At 38.3% G+C, this 24334-nt stretch overlaps 1 protein-coding gene and 1 long non-coding RNA gene across 20 annotated transcripts in view; one reads left to right on the plus strand and one right to left on the minus strand.

Annotated features, from left to right (window-relative positions):
• Positions 1-17123, minus strand: part of RBM26 (RNA binding motif protein 26) — a 110413-nt gene extending 93290 nt beyond the window's left edge. For 18 of the 19 annotated variants that reach the window (XR_014237128.1, XR_014237129.1, XR_014237130.1 and 15 more), the window contains exon 1: positions 16983-17122. Coding sequence is in view for 15 of the 19 variants with exons in the window: in XM_082365936.1 (XP_082222062.1) it covers positions 16983-17053 (71 nt within the window). In the remaining 4 variants the exon portion in view is untranslated. Of the gene's footprint in view, positions 1-16616; positions 16737-16982 lie in introns of all 19 variants that reach the window. The other variant, XM_082365934.1, reaches the window with a different exon arrangement.
• A 597-nt stretch (positions 17124-17720) lies between these two features.
• On the plus strand, positions 17721-22983 carry LOC309615930. Its single transcript, XR_014237142.1, has 2 exons — positions 17721-17859; positions 22631-22983. It is a non-coding gene; the product is annotated as an uncharacterized lncRNA (long non-coding RNA).
• The last annotated feature ends 1351 nt before the right edge of the window (positions 22984-24334 follow it).

Here is a 24334-nt window from a genome sequence, read left to right on the forward strand (position 1 = left end):
AAATACCATTAATGTCTGCCTTAAATAACAGACTGATACTTACATCTACTTTTATATTCAATCTGTTGTGATACCTTGTTTTGGTTGAAATATAAAATCTGGCCTCACACAGGTATACAGTTGGGAAAGTGGGGACCTCACAGACTCCATGAAAGGGTCTCAGGAAGCCCTAGGAGTCCTCACACCACATTTGAGAATCGCTGCTTTAGAAGTGATTCAGAAAGTATGTGTTAAGCGTCTAATTCAAAGACAAAGTCAGTCTTCACACTCCCAAAGACCCCATAATCAGACTGTATACTGCTCAGTGCAAAAAGCAGTAGCCCAAATAGCAAACTGAGCACAGACAGGTGTGGTTATAGAATCATGTCATAGAATTCTCTCTTAAAAGAAAAGTGGAACTGCAGGTGAAATGCTGATATGGCAGTCCACAACAAAACTCCATTATTTCTTGTACGTTTTACATTCTTATTCACAGCTGAGAAAGAATCACATTCTCTGGGAAAGGGCTCTGGGGCTTCCAAAGGCCACCCCTTCAGTTACTTATATGTGGATTCACATTTACCTAGTTACAAAACAGATTTGAAGCGCTTCATCCCTTCAGTTACTAAGAGACAGGAGAGGCTAGGGAACATTTTCTCTCTTGACCAAGAAGGGGCAGAATTATCCAAAAGAAATAGCACTAAGACTAGAAATGCGAAAAACCTAGTTCTGTCATTCTGTTTTCAACTAAATTCTTACAAACTGTTCCCTCATATATTAAAAAAAAAAAAAAAAAAAGTCGGGCTAATGCTCTGTGGCTGTATGGTATACTTCTGGGTTTTTTCTAATATTGCCACAACAGTTTTCTAATACTGCTATCAAATCACGCTGAAATTTTTTCATTAAAAAGGGGATACTTTTCACCTCACAAATCTCAGGACTAAAGAAACTAAGCTTCAGTTTCCTTATCTGAGAACAGCTGCTCTGCCAAATTAGAAATAATTACAAATAAATATGACTGCAAATAAGAAAGCATTTTATTAACCTGCCAAACACCAAAACAAATGGACCACTAAAGAATGAAATAAAATAAAAATTTGAATAAGATGCCTATTATTGCCATCCCCTTAGAATAGGTATTAAAATCTAGTTACTATATTTTAAGCACTATTCCCTTTCAAATCTATGTTGTCTTCTAAGCCAAACTAACAGCTTTTCCTTGAAGCAGTCTGGTATTATAAAAAAAAAAAGCACAGAAATGAACTCCAAAAACCCAGGGGTTTTCAGATTTCTAGTCTGATGTCATCTTACTTTATTCATTAGTTACATAATCCTGGGATAGCATTTTATTTCTCTAGGCTTCAGTTTTCTCATTTTTAAAACAAAGGTGCTGAACCATACAATCTGACAAAGTGGGTCATTTTTTTAGGAATAAGGTGCAAAGCTTTCATCGTCATTGCACTCCCCTACTCTCATTCCCAGGAACTTTAACTGAACTTAAAAATAATTCAGTATGTAATCTGAAAAAAAATTTTTTGAAAAAAATTTTTTTCCTCTAGGTCTTTTTCAAAAGCCATAGAATTCCCTTTTCTGAACACTCATGAGCAAAGTTTGAGCCTCTGGGAAAGATAAAGAATAACTAAATTCTACTAGATACAAACACTTTACATAATTTTTCTGAATTGCCAGACCTTAAGATCTGCACATATTTCTACCACTGTTAAAATGTTACTACTGGTGTGCTTGTCTGTTTCAGACTAGGTAACTATGCCTACCTTTTCCCTAGAACCAATCACATTGGTTGAGAAGTATCTACTAATTATCACAGTATGCAATAGCATACTAAGTCAGGGGCATATCAACCAAAATTCACAAAAAAACAATTCTCAGTTTAAGTCAAACCCAATTATTACAAATACAAAGGTGTGCCAACAAGTTTAAAAAGCTGTTACAGATACCAAAAAAGGTCAATAAAAAAGCCCACAAGCATTCTGACAAGCCCTTCCTAGTTGCTTTTTCTTCCATATTCTGACTGCTGCAATGGCCCTCATATATATCCAGTACATATGTTCTAAGTATATTACCTCTCTCTTCCTACCTCCTGCCAAAGCCCAAATTTAGGCATTTTACAACTCACTCTTAAAACTAGAATTAAAAAACTATTTAGTCTTCCTTGTCTCCAAAATGTTACAACTTAATCAAATCTCTAAACACCATAGATTCATTCTTAAAAAGAGATGTGACCAAGTTACTCTGCTACTTTAATTAACCTTCCCAGTATCCCATAACCTAGTCCCCAAAATGTCCAAACACTTCAACATGGTAATAAAACCTTTTTAATTTGAAACCAACAAAGGCTAGCTGGAGTCAAAAACCTTTTCCTACCCATAATGAACAGTTATAATTCCTCATAGAACATAACTATTCATCCAATTTGGGGCACTCAATGTCATCAGAAGCTTCAAAACTTTAACACAGGGACTTCCCTGGTGGCACAGTGGTTAAGAATTCGCCTGCCAATGCAGGGGACAGAGGTTCAAGCCCTGGTCCGGGAAGATCCCACATGCCGCGGAGCAACTAAGCCCGTGTACCACAACTACTGAGCCTGTGCTCTAGAGCCCACGAACCACAACTACTGAGCCCGTGTGCCACAACTACTGAAGCCCACGCGCCTAGAGCCCATGCTCCGCAACAAGAGAAGCCACTGCAATAAGAAGCTCGCACACCGCAGCGAAGAGTAGCCCCCACTCAACGCAATTACAGGAAGCCGCCCACAGCAACAAAGACCCAACACAGCCATAAATAAATAAATAAATTTATTAAAAAAAAAAAAAAAAACTTTAACACAATCCAATTTGAGAAAGTGCTTGAAAAACTTTCACAGCCTGGTAAGTACAAGTTTATAAAACAGTTGTCAAAATAAGATCTCTTTCACAGTCTGTTATAAAAAATTAAACTTTTTAAAAACGTAAAATAAGTACTTTAGCTCTCATTAAATATATAAAAATAACAAGAGTCACACTGACAATTTCTTTTTAAAATGCCCTAAAAAGGTTAAGTTATAGGTTTCAAAATACTTCTTGCACTTAAACTGTATTAAAAAGAGCAACAAATGATCTGCTGAACTGCTATTAGTGCTTATATGTAGGACTTGAAATCATTCAAATGTTTTTTATTTATAATAACTGACTTCAAGATTTTGGGGGTTTTTTTCCATATCAACTTTTATACTGCCAGTAAGCGGTGGAAAATTAATAAATGGAGAATACAGGCAGAGCAGTTGTTTTGTTGCTCCTTCCCTCTTCTTTTGTAGGGTAACCAGCCAATTCTCTGTGAAGGCCTGGAATGCCTAAGAGGAGTTTTGCTCATCCCTCCTGTTCTACTCTCAGAATTTGCTAGCTGAAAGCTGGGAGTGCCTTGGTAGATCTCTTCTACTTCTCCTTCCTTGTTTGCAGAACTACTCCTGTGTTTTTAATTGGTAAGTGTTGAGTGGTTGTACACTTAGTTGTTTTATGATATTGTTCTACTGCCACTGTCCTCCACTGATTATGATGAGAAATCAGCCACCATTTGAGTCTTTGTTTTCCTGTATGTATCTGTCTTTTTTTCTCCCTTTGACTACTTTTAAGATTCTTTTTATTTGGTCAGCAGTTTGACTACAATATGCTTAAGGCTGTGTGTGTGTGTGTGTGTGTGTGTGTGTGTGTGTGTATTCTATCCTGTTTGGTTTTGCCAATTTGGATCAATGTTTTGATGTCTTTCATCAGTTTTGGAAAGTCCTTGGTAGTTATGTCTTCCAACATTTTTTCTGCCTCATTTTTCTTTCCTTTTTCTAAGACTTCAGTAACTTGTATTTTAGATTACTTGCTACTATCCTACAGATCTCAGATGTATCTTTTAAAATTACTTTTGTCCCTTTGTTTTCGGTTTGGATATTTTCTATTTTCCTACATTCTAGTTCACTTCTGTTTTTTTCCTCTATGGTGTCCAGTCTGTTGCAAAGCAGAATTCTTTATTTCTGTTATAGTTTTCATTTCTAGGTTTTTCCATTAAGCTCTTTTTAATAGCTTCTGTGTATTAGCTGAAGTTCCCCATATCTTTATGCATGCTGTCCACATGTTCAAATAAATTCTTTAGCATTTTTATCATAGTTATTTTAAAGTCCTTGTCTAATAATCCTATTATTTGAGTCATCTCTGGGTATGTTTCCATTGAGTATTTCTTCTCATGTGGATCTTATTTTCTTACTATTTTGTGTTCCTTGTTATTTGACCTTATGTTGAATGTTTTGTGTAAAAGAACACTGAGGTGGATGGAGACTGAGGTAAATAAGATTTATCTTCAGTAAATGCCATGCCCTTTCGTCAGGCCACTAGAGTGGAGTCACTTGTTCTGTAATTGACATGGTTTGGGCTTTGTAAGAAGCTTTAGTGTGATTCAGTTCACCACTGGCTTCAAATGTTTTGAGGGCACGATCAGGATTTTCCCTTTCAAAAAAACTGGAATCTCAGCATTAACAAGATTCTGGATACCTGCCTGTGCCTTACCTCCAGGCTCCCAGCTTTTGAAACTAAAAGAAAAATATAAAACCAATGACATAAGAAAGAGGAAAAGGACAGCAAACTAAATTCAAAGTAAGAAAAAAGGAAATAATAAAAATATAATATTGAAACAGAAAATAATCAACAAAGCTAATACTGTTCTTGGAAATGATGAATAAAATTGATAAACTTAGCCAAACTGGTCAAGAAAATAAGAGTAATATTACCAACATCAAGTATAATTTTTAAAGGGGAGGGGGAGCATCACAATAGATTCTATAGTCATTATATGAATAGTAAGGCGACAACAGAAACAACTCTATGTCAATAAATCTGGCAACTTAAGAGAAAAATCCTTGAAAAACATAAATTACCAAAAGTGACACAAGAAGAAACAGAATACCTAAATAGACCTATACCTATTAAAGAAACTGATTTCGTAATAAAAAATCCATTTCACAACAAAATCTTCAGTTTCAGATAGCTTCATCAGTGAAGTCTACCAAACATTTTAAAGAAAAAATAAAATGCAGATAGCCCTCATAAGCAAAACCAAAACTTCTTAACAAAATATTAGCAAATCAAATCCAATAATATGTATAAAAACGATAATACATCATGACCAAGCAGGGTTTACCTCAGGAATGCAAGTCTGGCTTAACATTTGAAAACCAATCCATGTAATACACAATATTAACAGAAAAAGAGAGAAAACCCCTATGATCATCTCAATAAATGTAGACAAAAGAATTTGACAAATTCAATACCTTTTCATGACAAAAACACTGTGCAAAGTAAGAATAAAAGAGAATTTCCTCAATCTGGTATTTAAAAGGCAGTTATAAAAAAAATCTAGCACTGGGGACTTCCGTGGTGGTCCAGTGGTAAAGAATCTGCCTTTCAATGCAGGGGACGCAGGTTCGATCCCTGGTCGGAGAACTAAGACCCCACATGCTGCAGGGTAACTAAGCCTGCACACCACAACTGCTGAGCTCGTGCGCCACAACTAGAGAGCCCATGCGCCCTGGAACCCACATGACACAACTAGAGAGAGAAAACCCACACGCCACAACTAGAGAGAAGCCTGCGCACCAGAACGAAAGATCCCGCATGCCTCAACGAAGATCCCGCATGCTGCAACTAAGACCCGACGCGGCCAAAAAAAAAAAAAAAAAAAAAATCTAGCACTAACATCAGTTAATATTGAAACATTAAGTCTCTTTCCCCTAAGACTGAGACAAAACAAGAATGTCCACTCTTACCACTTCAGTTTAACTTGTACTGTCTGTCGTTCCTAACCAGTTCACTAAGAAATGAAGGCATAAAAAATCAGAAAGTAAAACTGTCATTAATCACAGATGGCATGACTGGTATAAGAAATTCCAAAGAATCTATAAAATAGCTACTATAACTAATAAGTGTACTTAGAAAGTTGCAGACTAAGGTCAATATGCAAACATCAATCATATTTCTATGAATAACAAAGAAAATTGAAAAATTAAATTTTAAAATGATTTTATAAAACATCACATACCCACGGAAAAATATCTAACAAAAGATTTACAAGGACTCCACACGGAGAGCTACAAAACATTGCCAGAAGAAATTAAACTTGAATAAATGGAGAGATTACCACATTCATGAACTGGAAGACTAAATATTATGAAGATGCTCTTTCTTCTAAAATTGATCTCTACATTCAACACAATCCCTATCAACAATCACACAGGCTTTCTTGCAGAAACTGAAAGGCTGATTCTCTTTATAGGGAAATGCCAAGAATCCAGCATAACTCAATCTTTTAAAAGGACAAACTAGGAGGACTTACATAACCTGATTTTAAAACTTATTATAGGGCTTCCCTGGTGGCGCAGTGGTTGAGAATCTGCCTGCCAATGCAGGGGACACGGGTTCAAGCCCTGGTCTGGGAAGATCCCACATGCCGCGGAGCAACTAGGCCCGTGAGCCACAACTACCGAGCCTGCGTGTCTGGAGCCTGTGCCCCGCAACAAGAGAGGCCGCGACAGTGAAAAGCCCGCGCACCGCAATGAAGAGTGGCCCCCGCTCGCCACAACTAGAGAAAGCCCTCGCACAGAAACGAAGACCCAACACAGCCAAAAAAATAAAATAAATAAATAAATTTTAAAAATCCAGCCCGGGTTTCCCTGGTGGTGCAGTGGTTGAGAGTTCGCCTGCCAGTGCAGGGCACATGAGTTCGAGCCCTGGTCCGGGAGGATCCCACATGCCGCGGAGCGACTGAGCTCGCGTGCCGCAACTACTGAAGCCCGTGCTCCGCAACAAGAGAAACCACCACAATGAGGAGCCTGAGCACAGCAACGAAGACCCAATGCAGCCAAAAATAAATAAATAAATGAATTTATTAAAAAAAAAAAAAAAAATCCAGCCCAAAAAAAAAAGTTAAAGCATTGATTTAAAAAAAAAAAAAAAACTTATTATAAAGGTAGTTGGCTTTAGACAGTGTGGTATAAGCATCAGAATAAATAAATATCACTGGACAAAGACAGAGTCCAAAAATAGACTCATATATAGTTAATCATCAACCAACATGCCAAATATCATTGGACCAAGACAGAATCCAGAAATAGACTGATACATACAGTTAATTATCAACCAACGTGCCAAGTCATCCCATGGGAAAAGGAAAGTCTTTTTAGGAACCATTTCTGGAAAACTTAATATACTTATTAAAGAAAAAAAAGGAGCCATTTAGCCCTATCTCATTCCACATGCATTTTTCTTTGTTTGCTTTTCGTTTCTCGACTCCAAACAGCCTTGAGCCAGGGCAGCCAGTGCTTGTCCAGGAGAGTCCTTCTGAGTGCCCCAGAACGAAATGAGCTTTGGCAGCTGCTGGGGACTCAGGGAAGAGGCTGCTCCTGGCCACGGTCAACCTGCCACAGGAACAGACTACTGGGCTGGCTCGCCAAAACTGATACCAAACGCAAGTTCGTGTGCCTGAGAGACGCACAGTTAGGCCAAACAAACCAAAATGTCAGAGTCTGGCACTGAGAAATGATTACTGCAGGGCCAAGTAAGAAGAACAGGTAGCTTGTGCTCAAAAAACCCAAACTCCTCCATATCCATTTTTTTTAATTCATTTGAGATGAACAGACCTAAACATAAAACCAAGAGGCAGAAAATTTCTAGAACATAGAATATCTTTATGATGTTGGAGGAGATAAAGGCTTCTTAGACACAAAGAGCACTAACTATAAAAGAAAAATAAATTGGACTTAATAAAAATTAAAAATTTCTGCTCACGAAATGACATCATTATACAATAGTCCCCCCTTATCCATGGGGGGAATATGTTTCAAGACACCCACTGTGGGGAGGGGAGGTGTGAAACCAGTGAAACCACAAATACACCCTATATACACTACAGTTTTTCCCATACAGACATACCTATGATAAAGTTTAATATATAAATTAGTCACAGTAAGAGATTAACAATAACAACAATAATAAAATAAAACAATTATAACAATATACTGTAATAAAAGTTATGTGAGTGTAGTCTCTCTCTCCTCCTTTCAAAATACTTTATTGTACAAACTGAATGCCTTTTCCATCTTAAGCACTTATCACACACTGTTGCTGCAACTTTTGCAGTTTGAAGTGTGACAACAAAACCAGCAAGAATTTTTTTCCTTCTTCACAATTTCACAGATAGAAGATTCATTCTTACTGTAAATCTCAGCAACTTCAGTACTGAATTTTTTCTTTCCTTATTAAGTCGAGAATTTTCACCTTTTCGCTTAAAGGAAGCACTTTATGGCTTCTCTTTGGTATATCCACACTGCCAGTGTCACTACTCCCGCGTGCTGCGGTCATTGTTAAGTAAAATAAGGGTTACTTGAACACAAGCACTGCAATACCATGAGAGCTGACCTGATAACCAGGACAGCTACTAAGTGACTAACAGGTGGGATATGCTGGACAAAGGAATAATTCACATCACAGGCAGGACAGTGCAAGATTTCATCATGTTACTCAGAACAGCATGCGATTTAAAACTTATAAACTGTTTACTTCTGGAATTTTCCATTTAATATTTTCAAACCACAGCTCATCACAGGTAACTGAAACCACGGAAAGCAAAAGCACAGATAAGGGGGGACTACTGTATAAAAGTCACAGAGTGGGGAAAAAATCTGCAGTACATGTACTGTATATGAATAAAGAGCTCCTATAAGTCAACAATAAAAGACAGCCCAATTTTAAAAATAAGCAAGACTTAGATACTTTACAAAAGATATGATAGTCAATAAGCACATGGAAAGGTCCTCAATAGCATTAGTCATCAGGAAAATACAAATTAAAACCATAAAGAGAATTAAACTGTCAGTCCAAAAAAGGAAAGATGCCATTTTATACTCACTCTAAAGGTTTAAAAACAAACAAACAAAAAAAACCTTGACAATAGTAAATATTGCTGAGGATATGGAGCAACTGGAACTCTCATAAATCACAGGTAGCAACAATTCGGCAGTTTCTTATAATAGAAAACATACATCTATCTACCTTATGATCTAGCAAATATCCTCCTAGGTATTTACCCAAAAAAAGATATTTCCACAAAGACTTGAATAAGAATATTCATAGCAGCCACATTCATAATGCCAAAGTTAGAAAGTAGATGCCTTTGTTGGAGAGGGAAAGAAAAATCCAGAAAGAGGCACAAGAGAATTTTCCAGAGAATGTTCTAGATCCTGTTCTATACGGTGATTACATAGGCATATATAACTGTCAAAACTTATGCAACTAATGTTTATGTTAAGTATAAACTGACACATGATAGATATATACGCCATAGTACTATTTGTTCAGTAAATCAATAAAGGCTGGTTAAATAAATTATGGTACACCCGTTACATTAAAATGCTATGCAACCCTTAAAAAGGGGGCAAGTCTCTTATGTATTATATCAAATGACCTCCAAGTATGATACCAGTTATATAAAAAAAGAGAATGAAAAATATATAAACATATTTGCTTGTACATAAGCAAAATATCACAGCGAGAACCAATGAGTAATGTATCCCAACATACTCCATTGTTTCATACACACACAAAATACTAAATATAACCCCAAGTTAAAAATAAACTTTTACCTATTTCAGAAGTTGCTATCTGTAAACTGAAAAGGATTTTTCCACAGAAACAAGGTGGTAGGAGGGTAGTGAGTAACTCTAGTAGGAAGCATTTACCATCCACTCATTTCACTCATTCTCTATTCTCTGGGACTAAGGAAGCAGGAGGAAGAAAAAAAATTCCTAGAAGGCTACATTTAGCTCAAGTTTTAGTTCGTCATTCTCAATATGTACACACCAAACACCGGAATATCTTATTTTCCATTTTGTTCATAATACTATCCCTGTATCTTGAGTTATGCATGTAAAATAATTCATTTGAAAAGAACTGTAAGCCAAAGAAAAGGAATTGCTAAAACAGATAAAAATTGCTAAATGCATTTTTAACTACTCATCACTCAGATGGAAAACCCAACTAAGGTTGCAGCAGTAAAATGTGGTAATGAAGGTCATGAAAAATATTTTAGCCAATAATTATAGAAAAACTCTTCTACCAGCTGTAAAATTCATCAGACTAGAATTACCATACATAATTTTTTGTGCAGCTCCATGGAGGTGTGCAATCTTGCATATAGCAGCATTCACTAATACTTTAATGAGTAAATGTTAATACTCTTCAGTGTCCTTTCCCCCTTAAAAAAATCACTTAAGCTTTAGTTTATTTGAAAGTGCTGAAAGGTAAAAATAAAGCAAAACAGACCCTGAGATTAGTGAATCTTCAAATTGCTCACTTATCTGCTTCTCTGAAATAAAAGTTTTACACAAATGCCTCTTCTCTCTTAAGTCATGGGTGCACAAAATAGAAATTTCAACTAATGCATTTGAAACTCAGATGTACACCCCATACATGGCATTGTGCTGGGTGCTCACCCAGAACAGGAGAACACTTAACCTTTAGATTTGGAGTTTACTTTCAAGGACCTTAGACTCTAACAGTAACCCTAAAGCAAGTAAGAATTAACTACTGAACAACTTTGCAAGTGATGAGTACAAACTAGAGCTAGGAGAGGAGAGTCATGGAGGAGAATCACTGCTTCCAACTGGATAGATGATAAATGGCTTTCTGGAAGAACTGAAATCACACTTGACCTTTGATTTCAACATATAAAAAAGAAACGGAGAAAGGCAGTACATCATAATGCACAACAAAGCTCTGGAATAGAAATGTCTTGTTTTTAATCCTGTCTCTATCATTTATAAGCTATGAATGAAATGTATTACTTAATCTTCCTAAGAGTCAATTTCTTCATCCTTAAAATTGGTATAACAGAACCTAGCTCACATACAATGAATGCACAAGGATTAGCAAATAGCACTCAATGAATGTTACCTTCTACTTAAAGTTGGGGGGAAAAGGACAGTATGACCAATGTGATAGAGAATCAGAATGTAAAGTTCAGTTTTGCTGAAATTAAGACTTACATAAAAAGTAGGAAGATATAAACTGGAAAGATAATTTGAAACAGACATTAGAGTTCTGAAAACCAAGTTAAAAAGTATGCAATTAATTACTTAGGAGTCCTGAAGATTTTGATCTAACAATAGGATATAAATAAGTCGGGCAACCAGGCCAGAAGAACTGGAAGAGAGAAAAAGACTGGAGATAGGGAGGTCTGTTGGGAAACAAACTGCATTGGTTTAGATAAGGAGTGAAGAGTCCCCTACTGAGCACTGTCATTAGCAAAAATTATTAAAAGAAAGAGACAGAACCCAATGACCAACTTGAATGGGAGAAAAGAAATGAAGAGAGGAGAAGCCAAAAAAATGAAACTTCAAGCCCAGATAATTTGGAGAAATGAAATGGAAATACGTGAACATTTTATTTTCAGAAACATACAGTAGTTTGAAGTTCAGATGAGAGGATCAGGTACAGAGCTAGTAATCGGGAGTTAAGAGCTTACAACTTTGAAGTGGTTAAGCCTAAACATAATTGTGTGAAAAATAAATGCATACAGGTACTCTTGGAAAAGCTCTAAGATTCAAATGCAAATGTGTATATACAATATCCTGGGGAAAACAGTCTTTAATCAAACTTTCAAAGCATCTACAACACACACAAAGTTTTTAAAAACCACAGGCATGTATTACAATAGAAACCATCCATAGGAATGAATGTGAATGAGGGAGCAGGAGTAGAAATGATTAAGAAAAAAAGTCTTGGGAACAGAACTAAGAATAATACAATTCTAAGGCAAGAAAAAGAACTTAAGGAGATAGGACTGATTTGAGAAGAGAACCAAAATATTATGGATCCAAGACATGAGAAGTTTAAAAAAAAAAAAAAAAGGCAGCTATCAACACTGTCTAATGTTATACACAGAGGTCAAAGAATTAAAATTTATACAAAGTATTTACATTTAATAAACAAATTCATTGGTAACATTGAGGTAAGCAATTCTGGTTGAATACAAGTAGCAAGAAACTATATTGTAAGGCATTAAGAAGTAAATGGCTGGGGCAAATGAGTGAAAAATTAAAGGCTGACTACTGTTTCAAGATTTAACAGAGACAGGAAAAGAAAGCTAGCATGAAAGTGACTAGAAGTATGATTTAATTTTTTGTTTTATTTTTTGCTATTGTTGCTAAGCTTTTCTTCCTTAAGGAATGGGAGACTGACTCTGTGCCCAAAGGATCTGTAGAAAAGAAAAGATCAAGGGAGGGAACAGGTATAAAGTTCAGAAATAAAAAGATCACTTTCCAGCTCTTCCCGTAAAACAGGAACAAAAATAAATTTTAATGTGGTAAGAAAGGTTTAATAACAAGTGTGGGTGAAGGGGAAAAGACTACAAAAACTCTAGGTTTCTTTTTTAAACTCTAAAGCACTGATAACCATGATGCTTTAGAACTTTGTTACTTTACAATAGCAGCTACTACTCCAAAAATGTAATAGTAAAAAAGTGTATACACACACACACAGAGTAATAGAAAAGAATACACTGTATTGTGTTGTAGTAAATTAAGAACAAGGCTCCAGAGTCAAAAACTTGAGTTTAAATCACTGTTTAGTCACATGTAAAAGCTGTGACTCTGGGCAAGTATCTCAACTTCATGCTTTAGTGCCTCGGAGTCATCACTCGCAAAATGGAGGTACAGTATTTACCTCACAGAACTTGAAAGTAATACAAAACTTTAACAACGCGTACAAATATTAATGGTAGCAATAATAGTAATGCAACCTATTTGTGTTTAATCAACCCGGTATTTAAGAAAGGAGGGAAGGGCTAGGCTCTTTAAAATATGTCTCATTTAATCCTTTCAACTACAGAAAGAAACAAGTATAATTCTCCCTATCACACCAACAAGGAAAAGGGAGGTTCATTTGCCTAGATTACTCAGTTAATAAGTGGCAGAGCTGAGATTTGAACACTGGTCTATGGGGACACAAAAATGTTTTCTTTCCACTACACAACGCTACCTCCACAGCACTACATAGTAGCAGGAGCACAAAACTAGGCGTTTTGTTCTTTACTACTAAACTCAACAAAATCTGGGCACATCATTAAGTCCATCTGTCTCTCAATTTTATTTTCTGAAAAATTAAGGGGTTTGATTAGATCTTGAGGTTTCCCTTAAACTAAAAATAATCCTTGATTTTATTAAATCACCACATTTAGTGATATGTAAACTCAGAAAAAGTTTTAAAATACAGCAGAAAACCTCTTCTGTTTAAAAAACAAAAAAACATCGAAAGAAGACAGCTTAATTTTTTTCCAGGACTGCACACTATGAAAAAGAAATCAAGGTTAAAGGGAAGACCAACATCTAATTTTATTATTAGCATGCATGACTAAGCAAATGTTTGGGAGAACAAAAACATCAAGTATTTCAAGATGACAATTTTAACACCTATATTTTCAATAATTATGAAAAAAAACTCAGACTCTTGATACACCTACAGACCTTATAATCAAATAAAATACAGATTTACCAACTTTTATTTCATGTTGAAACTGCAACCAGGTTGACTTTTTTTTTTTCTTAATGTCCATCTGAAAACTTTCCTCCCCTAAAACCCTTCACTGGCTTCCCACTACCCTTCAATGAGATCCCAAATCCTTAACATGACTCAACAGTCTTGTGCGATCTGGCTCCTCTCTCTGGAACTATCCACTGGCTCTTTTTTCAGTTTCTTTCAATTCCTCCAAGACACCTTTTTTTCCCTTTATTTTAGGGCCTTCATACCATCTGCCCTCCAAAACCTTGCTGTCACAGCTCTCCATTCCCAACCTTTTGCCCCAGCAAACTGCTCTTCATCCATCCAGGTTGAGATGAAGTATTATCGTGCCAGGAAAGCCTTTCCTGACCTCCCAGACATATATTTTGACAGCATTCTGGATTTATAACACTCACTAGTCTTATGGTTACTTGTTCACCATCTGTCTTCCGTGCTAAGCGGTAAACAATATGAAGATGCTCATTTCATGTCGTGTTTCCTACTATTTCCCCAATATCTAACACAGTGCTTAGCACAGAGTAGATTAAGTGCTCAATAAATATGTGCTGAATTCATACATTTAAACTACGAGGCAAGTCCAAAACCATCAGATACTTTACTAGCACAAACAGCTAAAAAAGTTCTATACACGTTTCGAGTTCTGTCTTATCCTTGGTCCTTCATATGGTCCTGCCTCAAATAGGTGCTATATGGCAATTACGAAGTAAAGCAAAAAAATCTCTTTAGATAACAAACACGTCTTCCAGTTTCACAAAACCAAGGTTAGAAACCATAGGTCTTAAATAACTGGAATCAGCTTTAAAAGTCATCTAAAAGAATTCACCTGAAATGCAATTAAAGGGACAGGAACTTGGATAAGGGCACATTTTTACCACAGTAGTGTGCATTGTAAAAGGACCAATCCCAGCTCCCATCACTGTCTAGGTTCTACAAGTAGTGCTTTATTCCAGCAGTAATGACTGCACTGCTACAGTCATCTGAGTAGGCTATATGATACCCGAAGATGCTTTATTAAAACTCAAGAAAAATGACAGGCAAAGTAGCTATAATCTTCAATTAGTGGAAAAAAAAAAAAGGAAATGGTAATAAAGCTGGTAATTTGAGAACTGAATGCTTAAAAAAGGGAATGCTATTTTAACTCAAAACATTCTTCTAGTTTTCTGTTCACCTAACACTTATTGAGTGCTAATTACAAACCAGGCAGTGTTCAAAGATTTTCTTAATACATATTCATTATTTTCTCCATTTGAGACATGAGGAAGGAGGCACTGAGCTAAGTAACTTACCTAATACCATACAGCTGGTAAGTGGCAAAGGCAGAATTCAAAGGCAGCCATTCTGGCTCCAGGGCTCTCCCTCTCAACCACTATTACTACACTCCTGCCTACTCTCTCTCTCCAATCCACTTCAACAGGGCTTCTATCCGTACCACCCTACTCCAGTGAAACTTTTCACAAAGTTCACCAATGACTTCTACCTTGCCAAACCTAAGGGCCACTAATCTGCCTCCACCTTTTTCATCTATTATGCAGCATCCCATCAAGTTGATAACCCTCCTCTTTTGTCAAACATTTGTTTTATTAGTGACATGTATCCCAATTTTCTTCCTACCTCAGACCTGGACTCTCTTCTCTTCCCTATCTACACATTCTTCCTCAGAAACTTCCCAGTCTCATGGCTTTAAACACTATCTGCATGACTCCAAATATTTCTAGTCCTGGCCTGAGTTCTAAACTCATACCCAACTACTTATTTGACATCTCACTTAGATATGTAACACCTTATACTTAATGATCAAAACCAACCACCCTACCCTTCTCCCCTCAACCTGTTCTCTCCAAGCCTTCTCTACCAACACGGATTCAGTTGCTTAGGCTAACTTCTTAGTTATCACCCTTGACTTCCCTTTCCTTTATCTCTCACACCCAATCCATCAGCAAGTTCTACCAGATCTATTCATTAAACATATTTAGTTCTGTCTCCACTCTCACTCTAATGCAAACTATCTACAGCTCTGCCTACGTCCTTCAGAATGGTCTCCTTACTTCCCTTCTTGACCCCTTAACCTCCACAAAGCAGGTAGAGTTAAAACAAAATCAAATCAATCCCTGCCTGCTTTAAATCACCTAATGTCTTCCCATTATAGTTTAAATTAAATCCTAGCTCTTGACCACAGCCTAGAAGATCCTACATGATTTGGCCCCTGCCTACTTCTCAAACTTCACAACCTTCCATCCTCTCCCCCATCACAAGGTTCCCTGCAGCCACAACTGCCTGCTTTCTCTTCCTGGATCACACCGTGATCATTTCCACTACAGAGCCTTTGCACTTGCTGTTCCTTCTGTAAGGAGCATTCTCTCTCCAGACTTTCACGCAGAGTTCCTTCTGCTCCTTAGGTGTTGCTCAAATGTCACCTCCTCTGAGAGACCTTCTAGTCACTCTTTTACATGATCCTCTACTGTTACAATCGTCATTACTCTTATTACCAGAAATTAGCTTATTTACTTGTTTATTACGTCTTGCTGATTTTGGAATTTAAAAATTCTAGCCCCGACCCTCCCACAGTACGTAGAAAGAGCTTAATAAATTTATTAAATGAGTGGATATTCCCCGTTGTGTTTTAAGCTGTTTATTGTAAATCAACCAATTTTGATAAAACACTTGGCCCATTTTGCGTGTATTAAAAGATAAATCCTTAAAACACTCAATTTTTCCAATCTAACACATTTCAGCACTCTGAACCCCCTCAAGCACACACACGCACACAGAGTCACCTATAGAAACCTACTTAAAACTGCTAAATAGTCCATATGGATAGACCGCATTTTCTTCCTCCAAGCTAACAAACGTGTAGGTGAGGAAGGGGAATTTTACTGGGCACCTTAGCACCTGTTACATCTTCAGCTAAAAGAGGTACTGATGAGCCAGACAGCACATGGGAGACAGGGCCTTTTTTTCAGGGACTGAATGTAGGTAAAACGTGAATGGCTGAGACGAGAACTGTTCTAATCCGTAATAAGGGCTATTCACCTCATTTAAAGAAACAAAAATAGTCTAGTGGACAGCGGATTATGCTCGGATTCACCAGAAGAAACCGATCTGGGGGCCCTCGGCAAATACGAGTTGTGTGTGTAGGTTGTTGGGGTCGGTCTACAAATAACGGGAAAACAAGAGGAAGAGACATTGGTTTAAGAACCAACTCAGCGATAAGGTAAAGGTCAGCTCAGGCTCCCAGGCGTATTCTGAACCTGGGAACGAGGGTGGTAGAGGAGGAGAAAACAGAGCCCTGGGACCTCCGTTCACCGCTTCGGCCTCCACGGCAGGCACTTGAGGCAACCGTGAGTCCACCTATCTCCCACTTCCACCCCTGCAAGGAAATAGCCCCCGGATACTCACATGGGCTCGAGAGTCTTGCTCAGCCAGGACTTGAGGGCCTCGAAGTTTTCAATGATCATTTTAGAAACCATCCACAGCGGCCCAGAGGCCCGTCACACTAGTCCGCCCGCCCAGGTCGCTGCCGCTACAGCCGCCGCTGCCCCCGCCCCCTCCTCCGCGCGCCGCCCGCGTGGGCCGCGGTGGGAGGCGCCGGTGGCAGGCTCCCGCGAGCCCCGATGGGCCAACAGTTCCGGGGGGACGGCCGCAGGCCGCGAGTCCACGGGGTGCCAGGAGCTCCCCCTCCCCGGAACCCGACCCCGGCTGAGGCAGCAACGGTTTGCCCGGGCCCTCCCCCTTCTCTCCACGCCAGCGAATCTTCCTGGACCAGAGAGCGACACGCTCCTAGACCCGGGCTTTCTCTCAGCTTTGAGACCAGGTGCTGGTTGGCAACGCAGAAGAGGCAAAAGTGAAGAAAGCGAAGACGAAGGGCAGCTGAATGGAAACGGTTCGGGGGGTCTTCCCGGCTCCCAGCACCCCCAAGAAGATGGCTGCCGATAAATCTCGCGAGAATTGTTGAAGTGTCGCGGTGACTCCCGGAGCCTGCTGGGAAGAGACGTAAGATCAGCGGAGAGTGCGCTAGGCAAGTACGGCGAATTTTGCGTCTTTGCGTGGCTTGTGGGCCCTGTGCTTTTTCACGCCTTGATTCTCTTAAGGAATAAAGACTTCATTTTTTTTTGCAAGGAGGGAAAGGCCGCTGATTTCAGGATCAGCGGGAACCCCAGCCCGTCCTCTGTAACAGACGGCGTGGCGCATCGGCTGGAACGACCCTGCGACGGGAGCGCTCCTCTGAGAGCGTCCACTCGGATGTGGCGGGATGCAGGCGACCTGGGGATTACAGGTGTGCTGCGCTGTGCTGCCTCCTCCGTTTACCTCAGGGTCCTGCAGTACTATATTCTGCATGTGCTGTGCTGTGGACAAGATTGGAAAGAACGGGCTGGTCTCATGTAACGCACTGAGACCTCCAGAGGCATAGTTAAGTCTTGTCCAGAATTACTCGACTTCATGCATGGGCAGAGCACTAATGACCTAGGGATTCCTCCAACCCTTGACAGTTCTGAAATAGTTTCCAAACATATGAAACTTCCGGACTTTTCCCCAGCTAGAAATAAGTGTTTGTGTTTTTAATTCTCTCCGTTTAGAGCCGATTCAGCCCCAGATAGGGAAATTACATAATATCAAAAGAGAGAGCCTTCAAATCAGCATCCTAAATAAAGTAACTTCCTTTCTCCTGGGTGGTCAAATAAGTTTGATTCCTGCCTCAGTTGTTCTATTTGCTATTATTTACTTCCATTAAGGTACTAGGTGGAATTTTACAAAAAGTCTAGTGCCTGTTAACTGTAATGAAATGAAAATAATTCACAATTTAGACACTTAAAGTAGACCAATAAAAAGCTTTTTATGGCAGACATAGTGGTAGACTAAATTGTTAAGAACTCTGAGTTTATAATTTGCTAGAGTGAAGTGTCCTTAAGCAATAAGTGGAAAAGATTTGATAAAGTCAGAAAAGCTTGACATTTGTTTTAAAATATAGCATATAAAGTAGTATGCAAATTAGAAGCCTGCTACTGATTAACCAGGGTGTTAAGTGATTTAGCGAAGTGAAATAAGCTGGATGCAAAAGGGCAACTATTCTGTGTTTCCACTTATGTGAGGTACCTAGAGTGGCCAAACCCCTAGAGACAGAAAAAATAGACTGTTAGTTGCCAGGGGCAAGAGGGGTAGGGGAGAATGGGGAGCTATTTTTTAATGAGTAAAGAATTTCAGTTTGGGATGATGAAAAAAGTTCTAGAGATAGGCGGTGTTGATGGTTGCACGACAATGTGAGTGTTGTGAACTGTACACTTAAAAATGGTTAAAATTTTTGTATATTTTGCCACAATAAAAAAATGATTTATAAATTTAATATTGCTAGGGAAAATGTAAAATCCTAATTGTTCAGCCTGTCTGTTTAATAGCCTTGCCACAGACTGACTCCAGTTTTCAACCTCATCACCAACTGTTGGGTAACTCTGGCTCTCCACTCCAGCTAATCATCATTCTTCTGTTAAATGCTATATAATCCAGGGAAACAGATTTGCTCACCTTTCCCTCCTCCAAACATTTATTCACATCATTTCCACAGGGAATGTTTCCACTTACTTCTTTCTCTGGCTATTCAAACCTTGCTCATCCTTCTCTCTCAGTACCACTGCTACTGTATTTTTTAATCCTTCCTTATTTTTCCTAAACAATAGTAACAGCCTTTTAATTTCTCTGCCTCTTAGCTGCCCCCTTATCAGTTCATCTTCAGTTGCTTTCATCATCATTGCCTTTAATAGCAGTTATTGTAAAATTTGGATCTAATCACGTTAGTTCCCTGCTTAAAATCTTCATCAACTTCCACGTTGTCTTCAGGATAAAAGTCTACATTCTTTAACATCTATAAAGGACCTTTTAAAATCAGACTCTTCCTATATGCCTTAGAAACTTCTTTCACTGTCTTTCAGCCTTCGCTTCAGCCACCCTGAACTACTTCATGCTCCTTGAAAGAGGTGTGTTCTCTCACTAAACTGATCCATTGCAAAATGTGTTTCCCTCCCTTGCACTTGAATCCTACCCATCCATTAAATTCAGTGCATACAGCATCACCTTTAGAAAACCATCCTTGACCTCCCTGCTCTAAAGCAGGAGTCCCTCTGAGGTTTTATCACATCAGCCTGTGCTTCCATCTATTATAACACTCATTGCTTTATTTCTGCAATTATCTGATTATCTGTTCATTAGTAGATTATGGTTTTGAATCTCCTGTTCCGTGCACAGCCCCTGATATAATACAGTCAATTCTCAATTCTCAATTTTTTGAATGATCAAATGAAGCCCTGCCACTTCCATGAAATCTTCCCTGAACGATGTAGCTGATAGCAATCTCTTCCTCCTCTAAATCCTTAGTTACAGTGCTTGTTATCACTCCACGACTAGTCATCAGTGCTTCCTAGCATGATTCTCTTTCTTAACTATTATCATTTATCCCTCATCGCTTCAGTGCTGCATCTTCTTTGGCTTTGTCTTCAGAGGTGATAATTAGCTAATGTGATAAGCAGTGCAACTAAGAAAAGACTAAAACAACCCGCATAGACTACTTTATGTATTCAGTAACAAACATTTCAGAATGTCCATTATTAGGTTACCTCCTTAACATTTTCCAACATACCATGTTCCTTCAAAGCCCTGTGACTTTGTTAGCGCTGTTCCTTTTGCCTGGAATGACTTTCCTTATTGCTCAAATACCAGATGCCCTAGGCAAAGGTTGTTGCCTCTTGGTTCTTACCTGTAGAATAGGAGTTAAAACGTCTTATTTAGTTTTTCATCTGTATGTCTAACTAGATTATGAGTTCTTTAAGGACTAGGACTCAAGTTTATTCCTCTTTGTTCTTTCTGCACGTAGCATAGTGTCTGGAACTCAGAAATGTTTGTTGAAGGCTATAAGAAGGAAGTAGAGGCAGGGGAAATATTTTCGATAGGCAAGTCATAATGATATATCTCCCAATAGGCCTACGTCTCCTTACAGTTTACTTAGCTGCCCTGATCCTAGGAATATTCTCTAGAGTATACTTAACTCCTCCTTAGGTTCTTCAGTTCTCTCACCTAGCTGAAGGAGACAATCTTATTACTCTCAGTGGTGGTTTGGGGGTCTTGATTAAACGCTTAGCCTGTATTTCAACATCACAAACATATTCTATACTTTTTCTTCTATTTTATAGTCAGTACTCTGTCCCGAGAATCACGTTTAGGTCTTTATTCTCTCTGGAATACATGCCTTTATTTGGTGTAAGGTGGGGATCTAGCCTATTTTTTCTCCAAACAGCAGGCCAATTCTTCTCTATAATTCTACTGAACAGTCTCTCCCTTCCACATTGATTTTCAATGCCACCTTTATCATATATTCATATTTCCATTTATGTATGGCTCTGGTTCTGACCTCTTTTTCAGTTGGTCTCTTTGTCCATGATGACGCCAGGACCATGTTGTTTTTATTTACCATTGTCTTATAGACTGTGTTAATATGTCATAGTGAAAAATCCCTCCCCTTTGCTCTTGTCTTTCAAATTTGACTTAGCTAACTGTGAACCCTTGGTCTAAATACTTCCTAGAACAAGATTGTTGAGCTTAGCAAAAAAAAAAAAAAAAGATCCTTTATTGAATTTATAGATTAATTTGGGTTGAATTGGCAGTCACAGAGGTACTTTGCTCAGATCTACCTTTGAGAAAGGACTCACTGCCCAACTGCAAGGCATGTAGTTAGCTGACAGCCTTCAGTCATTAACTTCTGGGTTCACCTCATCTTCCAAACTGAAGTTACACTATTTTCAGGGCTACCCCTCTCTTCCATGCCCATCCTCAACTAAAGACTGAGTAAGGCATAGTATAAGGACCTAATGTCAACATTAGGATGACAGAGGCTTTTTCAGGCCTGCATGGCAGTCTGATGGGTCCCCCTGCCTAATCCTACTTTCTCCCTTTCTCTTTCACAAATGCTATCCTCCAGTAAACCTTTTGTGCTTCTAACTCCACCTCAACATCTACTTCCCAGAGAACCTAACCTATGACACAAGTCATCTGATTCATTCTATTTTTATAAATTTTTAAAAAAAATTATGGTTAATAAAATCTAACTGTCCCTTCTGGCCCAATTACTTCTTTGAAACCATCCCTAGCCACCTTCATTTAATATGATGTCTCTCAGGACATACATTCTAACAAACCTTTGACTTTCTATGGCCATCATTGATTTAGCCCCTATTGTTTTATTTTTTAATGCACATATACTTTATCCCCTGTGGCCTCTTTAGTACCTTGTTTCATCAGTTACTTCCTTATCTTATGTTTGCAACTCTTGTACTCTGTTGGGTCTTTCCAATTCATCATTCAACAAATGTTTACTAAAGGTCGGCTCTGTTTCAGATATACTACTACTTGCTGAGAATACAGTGATGGACAAACAAGGCATGGTATCTGCCCTATGGAGCTTATAGCCTAATTTAGAAAGGGAGACATTTAACGGAAAATCATATAGGAAAAAATTTTTAATTTTTATAATTAAATTTTTTAATTTTAATACAAATTATATTAGGTATTATGAGAGAAAATAGAAATATGAACCATTATAACAATTTAGACTGGAAAGACTCAAGCATGGCTTCTCTTAGAATATAGTGTTTAAATGGTTAAGAAAGGGAGTAATGAGTAGAAGTTAGCCATGTGAAACAAAATAAAGACAGGAACATTCAAGGCAGACATAATAGCTTGTGGGATGTTCCAGAGGTAAGGAAGAGCTAGGCTCTTAAAGAAAGCCAGAGAGGTGGGAGGGTATCAACTTAGGGGGAAACATGGCTGTAGGTCAAATTAGGTAAACAAGAGCCACATTAAGATTTGTGAACTAGATTTTATTTAAAATATGATACACAACCATTGAAAGTTTTTCAGTATGACAGGATGAATTGAAAGCATGAACATACATACATACTTCTTTTAAAAGAAAAAGTTTAATTAAATTTGGGAATTTTTAAATAAAAAGAGAAGGGAGGCAACTCACTTTTAACATAATAATGCCAGGATTTTTATTTCGCTAGAAGTGAATCAAGAGCTGGACTTCCTTGGGGGCGCAGTGGTTAAGAATCCGCCAGCCAATGCAGGGGACACGGGTTCGAGCCCCGGTCCGGGAATATCCCACATGCCGCAGAGCAACTAAGCCTGTGCGCCACAACTACTGAGCCTGCGCTCTAGAGCCCGTGAGCCACAACTACCGAGCCCACGTGCCACAACTACTGAAGCCTGTGCGCCTAGAGCCTGTGCTCAGCAACGAGAAGCATGCACACCGCAACGAAGAGTAGCCCCCGCTCGCCGCAGCTGGAGAAAGCCCGCACGCAGCAAAGACCCAACGCAGCCAAAAAATAAATAAATAAATTTATTTTTTTAAATAAAAGTGAATCAAGAGCATGTTAATAAAGGGAATACAGTTTTCTCATCTGAGACTAGGCACTGATGACTTGGAAAGAAAAATAATGCTTGCTGTGGTAAGGTATATCCTTAGGTAATTAAGAGGAAACACTTCAGCAATTGCTGATAGTGTAAGTTGGGATCCGAGGACATTCTATCATTTCCCCCTTAATAAGTTCAGAGCACTTCTAGTAAAAAAAGAGTCTGTGGGACAATCACCAGTTCTTCAGTGGGCACTCCATTTATACCTGTAATTGCTTATAATGACTCCGTATAGCAGTACTTTTATAGAAGGGACCCAAAACAGTATAGAGTAAGAAGACTAGGAGTTGTGCTATTAATACCCTGAGCTCTTATTCCACATAAGGAGAGGAAAAGTACTAAAAACAAAAAAAAAATGCTGTCGAATAAAAATATAGTGTGAGCCACATATGTAATTTTAAGTTTTCTAGTGGCTACTTTTTCAAAAAGTAAAAAAAAGTGAAATTAATTTTAATGATATATTTTGTCTAACTTATCCACAATATTTTCACTTCACTGTGCAATTAATATAAAAATAATTGAGATATTTTACTTTGTTGTTGTTGTTACTAAGTCTTTGAAATCTGTTGTGTGTTTTTACACTTACAGGTCATCTCAATTCAGACTAGCTGCATCACAAATGCTCAATAGCCACACATTGCTAGTGTCTATGGTGCTGGACAGTGCAGCTTTAAAACTTTAGAGGGTGCCTCATGTAGGCATTTAATTGTACCTGATGTCTGTTGTTTCAGTGTTATTGGTCGTTTTCCTTTGCTCAGGTTCTGCCCCCCGTAAGAGTGGGCTTGAATTTCAAAAGCCCTAATTAAGGTTCTACATCATTACTTTTGTAATAGACAGTTTTGTCCTAAGGCTACTAAGGAAATGAGAACAAAATGTAGAGGTGAACCTTCTTCAAAAGACTGTTTATTCCTTCCCTCTCTTCTATTAGCCATAGTAGTATTAGCCATAAGAGAGGGAAGGAGAGGATAGGGTATACATAGTTTTCTTCTGATTCTTGGCTTGAAGATAAGACAAAGACATCTCCACAATAAATATTTGTTTTTTAAAAAGCAATGGCATGAAATGATATGACAGAGTCCCCGGAGAAGCTTTCTAGGAATCATATGCATATTATCATTGTAAATACCTACTTCTCATGGAATACCAAAGTGAAGTTTGTGAATCTGCTTTGCTCTCTCTTGGGATGGTTTTCTCGAGCTCTTTTTCCTTACAGTAGCTAGGGAGATATCATATGTAGCATAAAAGATGATCCCCAGGAATCTTGGCTCTCAGTCTAAGCTGTCAGACTCACTTAG

The sequence above is a fragment of the Balaenoptera borealis genome (genome assembly GCF_965194805.1).
Source record: "Balaenoptera borealis genome assembly, chromosome: 18".
NCBI classification, from domain to species: domain Eukaryota; kingdom Metazoa; phylum Chordata; class Mammalia; order Artiodactyla; family Balaenopteridae; genus Balaenoptera; species Balaenoptera borealis.